The sequence below is a fragment of the Danio aesculapii genome, chromosome 16 (genome assembly GCF_903798145.1).
Source record: "Danio aesculapii chromosome 16, fDanAes4.1, whole genome shotgun sequence".
In the NCBI taxonomy this organism is placed as follows: Eukaryota; Metazoa; Chordata; class Actinopteri; order Cypriniformes; family Danionidae; genus Danio; species Danio aesculapii.
Window position 1 is genome coordinate 41,049,006 of NC_079450.1, and position 9,631 is coordinate 41,058,636.

Sequence of the window (9,631 nt, forward strand, 5' to 3'; positions counted from 1 at the left end):
AATTCGTAATTTTTTGATTTAGTGGCTAATTCGTACGATCTAATTCGTACGATTTAGTACGATTTGCTCATCCCCCAATGACGGTTGGGTTTAGGGGTGGGGTTAGGTGCTAAGCCTCCTTTTTAATATCGTACAATTTCGTGCGACTGAATTAGCCACTAAACTGACAAAACTTAAAATACTTACGTTTTCTCATGAGATCAGGCTGGAAAGTCCCACCCTAAGGAGGCTCTGATTGGTCAGCTAACAAAATATGCTGTGATTCATGGATTGGCTAAACCTCACCAGGATGTCACAAGCCGTCAAGAATGTGCTTTTGTGTTGTGTAAACAGTCAGTCAGTCAGTCAGTTTGTGCCTGAATCAGACAGAAAATGACACGGCTGAAGCTCACGCCTGCTCTCTAAAATAAAATCTGACAAGTGTCTTTCACATATATTTCACATAAAATAAGCATGTGTATGTAATATGAAATGTTTACATATCTTTTGTGAGTTTGTTAATTGAGATGTAGAATGCGTGGAAAGTGGCCGCATAGAGGGACACTGCAGTGCTGGTGAAGATTGTGGGTGTTTACAGCAGTTTGACTGATAAACATGAATTTGTAGCTAAATTGTTAATGGTGCCTAATAGCATTTCCCATTGTTTACATTCTTGTTTAGGTCAGCGCTACAACATACTGTTAGCGCTAGAAACTGTCCATGTAATTGGTCAATTCTCACAAATAAAATACTTACAGGTTGTGGCTCACAATCCACAGCTTCGTCAGTTGAAGGAGTTTTTAGCTGAATCCAGCACTGAACTGAGAGAGATTCTGGAAGCTGTCCTTTGACAAATGCTAGCTATATATTCTTTATAATTCTCTGAAACATAATTCAAATGAAATTGTAAGCACTTCTCTCTTTGTGTCGTGTCATTTGGAAGCCCAAATATAAAAACAGAACAAGCTCTGAGGAAATAGCAGCATTTGGACAGCATTTTGGCTTTCTCTGCTACACTACATCGCCTTTATTTGCTGTGAAGGGTGTATGCGCGTGGTGAATGCACGTAACCTGAAGTGTTTGTGATCTCACTAACCCGGATATATTTATTTGTTGTCCCCAAACTTTGTTCACTGTAGGCTTTGCTAAGCTAATTCTGTAAAAGCCAAATTCTCCCTTTGCATTGAACTTTGAGCGTATTACATTCAGAGATGTTGTTTATGTTTACACAGCTACATGAACTAAAGTTAAAAATATGATATATGATATCATAGTGGACCACCCCTGTAAAATAAACAAGAGCATCGAGGCTATTTGATACTGAAAAACGCACTGAAATCAAACAAATAAAATAAATTTATTCAAAAGTAGATTTTGATCATTGACTATCCAGATTATCTAACTCAACATGTCAAATATTTAGATGCAAATTAGTGTGTTGTTGATTTTTCATGTTTTATCTTAAAAACAGACACTTGCGAAGAAGACTACAACGTTACCCAAAGAGTTAAAGACCCTATGACACACACACACAGAGACATCTACAATATTCACTGTTCTCTGTCAAACAACATTTGTTCATGTGTGTCACAGAGAAGCAGGCAACCACAAACCAATACAGTGCTGTCTCATACACATATAAACACACATGTATTGTAGAGCTTTTCAAATTGAAGGATCATCTGGGTAGCCTGTACTTCTTGATAATGATGCTATTAGCCCTTTAAGTTTGGATTGCCTTTTTTAAAACTCCTAATGTTGCTAGTTAACACACTCAATGCATTTTTATCAGCCTCTACCTAATGGTTGATATGTCGGTTTATAGTAAAAGTACTGGAATTAATACATATACTATGAAAAGTCTGAAAATATGAAGTTTAAGACCAAATTATAAAAAAAAAAAACATTTTTGAATATTAAATCATCATTATTTTTTGAAGCATGCCAAAAAAATATTTCAGATTCTCATTTAACATGTTTTCTTTGTTTTTTTTTTTACAATAAAACCAAAGTCAAGTGCTTTTTTGTAAACCAACGATGCTGTGTGTGTTAACACCATAGGATACACAAGACATGTCACTTGTATCTTTTTGAATGGGGAAAAGAGTAATGGACAATATGGTGAATTAAGCCTATTAGTTCAGGAGCCAATCATTGATAGTTATATGGCAAATACAGCCTGTCTTCTAGTACAGGAGCCAATCATCGATCGCTAAAGACTGACGATACCCCGGGGGAGGAGCTCGGACCAGGCATGAGTTTCTGCAGATTTTGTGTGACGTTTAGAACTGAAACTGAAGGGACAGTTGTTGTTTAATTTTATTGATGATTCCTAATATAAAATTCAATCGTAAGCTTGGCAAGCAGTTTTGGAGAATTTGATGTTTCCCCATTCAAACAGAATGCCCGGGCATACTGCCTGAGAGGCGTTTCAAAGATGGCCGCGGAGTGAAATGACTTGCCTTAAAGGGACTTGGTGTTAACCATTATTTAAAACAGTCATTCTTTAAATTAATTTAACAGTCATTATTTTAAACAGTCAAAACATGGTCAACCATTCGGTAGAGCAGGCAGTAAAAGGGTTTAGTCACAATCAACATTAGTGGGTCAGTTTCAGAAAGTGCAAAAAAGCTGATACAGACTCAATATGACTCATATTATCCAATGAAAACATTGTCACATCCAAGCGCTGCAGTGCAATACACACCCACCCCATGCAAGACCCACAAAAAAGTAAATGCTAGCAAAAGCATACTCCGGGCCAGTGCAGACACATAAATAAATGCTTCCTGAATGAAAACCATATTTCAGTTTATTTCATTTGCTCAGTCTTGAATCTCAATCTTCCCCTCTTTTGTGTGTTTTTCTCATTAATTCTTTTTCATAGTTTTTTTTTCTAATGCCTTTATGCACTCTTTCATTTCTTCTCTCATCATTTTCATCACTAAAACACACTCATCTGCTATTGTAATAAGCTCATGACTGCTTTACAGTGTTACGTGTCTGCATTGTCATTTAGGCAGTGGGGTTCTTCAAGTCAGAAGAACTTGCGAAACATTCCAAATGATTCACTCGTATCACCCATTATTGTGCTGTTCTTATATAGAAAAAAATCTTTATTGAGCATTTTATGTTATACGCACCTCACATTTCATTTACAGATTCTTTCAGCCAAGCTTTCTTGTGCAAAGCAATGCATTAATTAATAGTAAAACATAACCAATATAACACAAGTACATTAAAACAACAACAAAATCTTCAAAAATATATTTTGAAGGGTCCAGATTTGGTGCAATTTCTCAAATACATTATGATTTTTAGAACATATGCATTGAAATTTCCCCAATTGACATTGTCCATTTACATGCATAAAATATGGGAAAATATAGTTGCTACTGGATCTCAGTTTACTTTCAAGAGTGGTTTATAATTCTGAATTTTGTTTAAAATGGAATAATTTATTTTTAAAAAATGTAAAATGCCAAATAATTATTTTAAGGTGCCAGATATACAGAGTCAAGACTGTAAATGATTTGTTGGCTGAGTTATTTTAATTGAATATAATGAAGTACCTCATTGAGAACATAATGTCCGATTGGAGATGTGTCCTGGCTTCATGACAGAAGTAATTTATCCTCCACAACAGAGCAAACTCTGACATGTCTTTTAGCTTTGAGCCAAATCTATACTGTGTAATTTTTCCCTTGCACTTAAACTAATAAACCAATTCACACCTGCTGTTAGAGTATCCTGAGGCAATTCATAAATCCTAACAAACACGTTTTCTCCCTTTCAAGTTGCCCCTGTAAGCAGATGCTTCACACATTTTAGTTCAGTACAATTTAATCTCAGTTTGACCAGACTCAGTTGTCTCAGTTTAATCTCAGTTTGTTGATTGTCTTACTCCAAAGGTTTTCATAAGAGTTCATTACTTAGCATTAAATTATGATTTGCAAAGACCTTAAAGGAAAAGTTCAAACCAAGCTTTTTTGAAATTTGTTGAAACCAAAACAAGGTATTCTTATGAATGTTGGGAAAAAAGCACTATGGAAGAACAATAGAAGTCAATAGCTGTATTTTTTCCTCAACATTCTTCAGTATATCTTTTTTTGTGTTCAACAGATCAAAGAACTCAAATAGGATTTTACTTAACTGAAGGATAAGTAAATGATGACAGGATATTAATTATTGGTTGAACTATCCCAAACACATGATGTTGCTTGGATAATTATATATATAAGATAATATAATATATTATCCAAGAAGCAGAGCACACACCATCACTGGCCTGCATTAGAGAGTATTGCTATATTTGCTCAGCACTCGTAAAAAGCTATAATCATTAAGCCCTTTAGCACCAAAATGAGTAATCTGTTAAGTAAAATTACTATGCACAGTCATGGTCATACGCTTATTTCATGCAGCGCCATTTTAAAGCACAAAAGCAAGGCTGCGGTGAGAAGAAACCCGGAAGTATAGGATCAGCACTGTAAATATTGCAACAACATACTGTGTACTACAACCTCCAGCTGTTGCTGCGATTTCAAAATGCAGATGGGGTGTAAACATCATGTATAGCATTCAGTTAAGTTTAATTTAAACAATTAAAAGCATATTACGCATCAAACAAAATCACAATCTCTTTAAGAGTAATACGCTTTAGTGTCATCCTAGGCTTCAGTTAATGGCACCAGGTAAACACCGTGAGATCCCTAACATTTAAGTGCTGCTGAGTGTTCTTAAACACCGCGGGTTTGCCATAGAATTCACCAGTACTCAACAGAAATGTCTGTGATTGGCCGTGAAGGTCATCAGTTCACCGCTCTTCACCTAAATTGGACATTGGATCACTTTAAAGCCGCGAAGACCAGGGGATCACTTGTCTGTGTTTGCACTCAGTAAACAATGGTGAAGTGCGGTGAACTGATGACCTTCACGGCCAATCACAATTATTTCTGTTGAGCACTTGTGAATACTATGGCAAATACGAAGTGTTTAAGAACGTGATCATTCATTCTTTCATTCATTTTCTTTTCGGCTTAGTCCCTTTATGAATCTGGGGTCGCCACAGCGGAATGAACCGCCAACTTATCCAGCATATGTTTTACCCAGCGGATGCCCTTCCAGCTGCAACCCATCTCTGGGAAAAGAACGCAATCAACAGTGCTTAAATGTTTGCGGGAAATTGCAGTTTTTTTAATACATTTCAGTACCGATATTCAGTATCGTGACAGGTCTAATATAGTGAAAGAGTTAGCTCATTCGTTAGCCAATTAGTGCCTTTTCCTTTACCTTAGCTGAAAATGAGGCCCGATATCCCATTTTATTTTCACTACCCATTCAGAACGGTCACTCGTAAGGCGGTGAAATTATAAATTTGTGTCACTTTCTCTTCGCTGATAAGATATACACAACGTTACTGTGTGACTCAGTTGACACCTCTAAGTTTCTTCCCACTGCAGCCTCGTTTTCGCTTTTAAAATGGCAGCCGCGTAAAATCAATCTATAGGCTGCACAATTTGGTGGACAAAACAAAAACAGTGGGCAATTTTAATTATTGTTCAGAGCTGCCCTTTTGGCAAAGTGGAGCAGCTGCGCTTATTGTCTTTCTGCTGGTCCGTCTGCGCTTGCCTGTCAGGAGTGTGTAGAAGAACGGATTCACACATGAGTTTCCATAAGTCAATCCTGTGAGGATGCGATTAATGGTCACCTGTGTCCCAACCGGCACCACACGTAGAACCTCAGGCTGGTACAACGGTAGAAGCTGCCAGATCCAAAATGGTAGGAAACAAGCCCAGAATGTCAGCACAATCCCCAGTATAAGGAGCAGAACTTTCGGGCGAGGTGCACGGGGTGGGTAGGCATTACCCCCTCCAGCCCAAGCTGGTTGAGTTTGAGATACCCAGTACAGTCTCCCCAAAGCTGCATACAAAGCTCCGATTGCCAGTCCTGGGCCTAGGATACTGGTGCAGAAGAGAACACTGAGATAGGCTTTTGAACTCTGCTCATCCCAAGCAGGAACACACAACTTTCCTTCATGGTTCTCGCCATCTTCAAGGTGCAAAGTGATCATCATAGGCAAACTGAGAGCGATGGCGAAGCCCCAAGCCAAAGCAACTCTTAAAAATCCAGAGGATGGCGTGGATGTGGTTGCTAATGGATCGGCCACAGCTCGATACCGATCCAGACTCATGGCGGTGAGGGTGAAGATGCTTGCGTGCATTGTGAGCAAGTCCAGACTGAGTAGGAGTCGACAGCCAAGTTCGCCGAATGCCCAGTCAGATGCCAGACTGTCATACACAATGAAAGGGGCAGTCGACAGGTACACCAAATCTGCTAAAGCCAGACTCAGAACCTGCAGGTGAAGAGAGGAAGAGGAGGAGGAAGATGTGGGAGAGGAAGATGGAGAGAAAGAAGGGGATGAAGAACCAAGGCAGGAGGGACTGTAACAACACGAAGGGGCAGTATGCCGCCTTCTTGACATCCTGCGGCGACGAAGGAGAAGTACTAGGGTGTACAAGTTGCCCAGAATACCCAACAGCGAAAGAAGGGATAGGAAAAAGCAGAAAAGAGCAGTGGAAGCTACACTTGGGGATGGAGAGAGAGAGGGTGAGGATGAGGGAAGGGAAAGGTTAGTGAAAAAGGGAAAAGTGTATGAAGGTGAAGGGGAAGAGAAGAGGGAAGTAGAGCCGGGTATATCCATTTGTCCTGGAGACTAAGAGTCTCAAAATGAGTAACCTTCCGATGAAATGAGGAGACCAATGGCAACGAGTGTTTTAGATGAACTACTGTGTCCAGAACATCAGGGGATCCACATTAGAATAGGAGATCTGAGAGCAGTTTAATATAGGTAGAAGAGGGGAAACAAGAGAAAATGAATTATTGATTTTATAAACTTTTATTAATTATGGAGCTTGTGCAAATTATATATTGATATTGAACACGGATATTGAATAATTTTAATAATTTCACATATAAGTTCACATAAAACCTGACCCTACACCCTAATAAAAGTACAGGAGATGTCACTGGGGCAATACCTTTTTAAAATATACAAATTTGTGTCCAAATAGTCCACAGTGGTACCGAAAAGGTGCATATTAGTACCAAAATTTACCTTTTGAAAAGGTGACAGTTCCCGTACCTTTATTTCTAAAAGTGTAGAGCAAAACTAGTTATGAGCTGTATAAATACGCTTCCATAAAATTAGGACAATATTTGACCAATAAACAACAACCTAAGGGTTAAAAATTTTAAATAATGAGGAATTTGCCTTTAAAGTGGTCTAAATGAAATGCTTAGCAATGCAGATTACTATAACATTATATTTTGACCCTAATATATTTCTGGTTATTGCCAAAACACTCATGCAACTTATCTTGTGTGATCCAGAGTCACTCAATAAAAAGCTGTCATGATTAATTAAGCCAGAATCTATAGTTATTACCTTTACACCTAACATTTTCACCTGAAACAAATTTTCGAAATGCTGTGGTATTGAATAGGTAAGGAGAACCCATTACTTTGCCTAGACCCATTAGGTTTTTAAATAGTCGCAGCCGACGTCATCTAAGGGAATTCTATTTTTCATCATCATGACGGGTGTGAAGATCAAAGCCTTGCCGGGGGTCGCACGAACACTTACGGTAAAGAATGTAGGTGGCAAATGGTGACCCTTAGCGGGACAGGTTACGAGCACTGGCACTGGCTAGCCCGCCGCGGCCATACCCCTTACAAGGGTGCCCTAAATAACACTTTATAAACAGACTGGCAAATCTGTTGATTTCAATGTTAGCCTACCACAAGAAAAATTTGCGCTTTAGCCTATTAATTAAAATCATCGGCACCAATTTAATAATAAATGTGTAGGCAGCATGAAGCTTTAAAAATACGCAAACTATAACTTATAATATTATTATTATTATTATTATTATTATTATTATTAGTCCCAGTGTGAGTTTTTTTTATTTTTATTTAAAAGTTGTAGGCTAATTTATTGTTTTTATAATATAAAAATGTCGAACAGGTATGCAATGAATTATGGAGACTGGAAGACCGTTGTATGTTGCAACACGGAGTGAGTTGTAACATCACTAGTTTAACCGGCTAGAAATGAGCTCCATCATTCATGTGTGACAGCAGAAGTGTGAAAATAAACATACAACGGATTTACAGGAGAAAAATATTTTGAGATGAGAAAGTTTGATTTTATGTTAAATAAAAAAATTAACAAACTGTCAAATCATATTTTAAAATTTGAAATAGACGTATATAACAACCACACGTGCGCTTTGCTTCTTTAAAAAAGGTCAGAAGACTTTTCATAATTATGTAAAGAAAAAATTCGATAGGCCACTTGACAAAGACGCACTTAAAATAATCTAGTTTGTTTTACATTTCTGAGTAGGCTATGTGTATTTGTGTTGTTTGTTTTGTTTGCTAAGACAGAGTGTTTGCATAATAATAGCTACCCTAATAAATTCATAAAGCCACCAGATCGTTAGGCTAAATTGCATTCTGAAAGATTGTAAAATCACTTATGAATTATTTTATCTATTTGTTAAAGATTTCGTAGATGTTTGAGAACATCAATCAGTTGGAGACTCGAAGCAAAAAGACAAAAAGGCCAACAGATGTTAAAGTCGCAGACACCAATCTTTCTCTTTATTTCTTAATTGACACATCCTTAGAAATGTCTACGGGTGTCGCATGTAAATTAAAGGCATGTTCAAGACAGCAGAAGCTGCTCGTCAGCTAAATATTTCGAATAAACAAAAATATTTCAGATTAAGAGATAGATAAATATAGGCTACAGCGTAGCATTATATAAAATAATTTGTTTAGGTCATTTGTTCTTTTAATTTCTGGCGAACAAACGAACAAATGTGTATTGATAAGTGCAGACGTAGAGGATACCATAAACAAAACTTTTATTATCCGAAATTATTATTGCCTTACCCTTAACTGAGTATTCACTGATAGCATGTTCCATAAATCGGCCTTTATCCACCCTTCAAATCACGAGACAAAGACGAAAATTCCAGTGTCGAATATTCTTTTTAAACTGCGTCTTTATAAGTAATAATTCAAGACGCCAAGCGAGATGTTAAATGTTCCTTAAAGGAACTTAGGACGGTGTAGAATATCTCTCAGTCAGAACCAGTCCACTCCTCTCACTCATATGTTGTCAGAAGCAAATGAAGGGAGGGAAGAGAAGAGGCTGTGCTGAAAGACTGAGGAAAAAGGGTGTCTTTAATAAAGACCTACACAGATTGCGTTAGACCCACACTATTATAAATGGCCTTTGAGGGAGACAATTAATCTTCATTGGCAGAGGGTTGAATGTAATTTGATGTAGTCTCTTATCCTGAATGATATTCTTTGTGGTCTTATCATGAACTTCTCTCTTGTGATTAGATACCTCCAGCTCATTTTAACAAACGTCTTTACGAGCAAAAAGTCTGTACTTTAGGGCAGTATTTACAAGTGCCAAAAACAATACAGTCAGTATACCATAGGAAAAACACTTGTAAATGTCAGAGAACAATATTTATGCCCACCATCCATCAAAGTTATTTGGGTTCAGTGGCGTGCAGGGAATATTTCAGGTCTCATTTATTGGAGAACTGTAAGGATTACAACAACAAACATG

At 37.6% G+C, this 9,631-nt stretch overlaps 1 protein-coding gene across 1 annotated transcript; it reads right to left on the reverse strand.

Annotated features, from left to right (window-relative positions):
- Positions 1 to 3,108: 3,108 nt before the first annotated feature.
- Positions 3,109 to 9,166, reverse strand: uts2r3 (urotensin-2 receptor 3). The gene is made up of 2 exons (XM_056475292.1): positions 8,938 to 9,166; positions 3,109 to 6,809 (listed from the first exon to the last, which is right to left on the reverse strand). The coding sequence occupies exon 2, from the start codon at positions 6,680 to 6,682 to the stop codon at positions 5,534 to 5,536; it is 1,149 nt and encodes a 382-aa protein (XP_056331267.1). The 5' UTR covers positions 6,683 to 6,809; positions 8,938 to 9,166; the 3' UTR covers positions 3,109 to 5,533.
- Positions 9,167 to 9,631: the final 465 nt, after the last annotated feature.

Bases quoted from the DNA above. Each gene is read 5' to 3' on its own strand.
- uts2r3 (XM_056475292.1), bottom strand. From the start codon at position 6,682: ATGGATATACCCGGCTCTACTTCCCTCTTCTCTTCCCCTTCACCTTCA.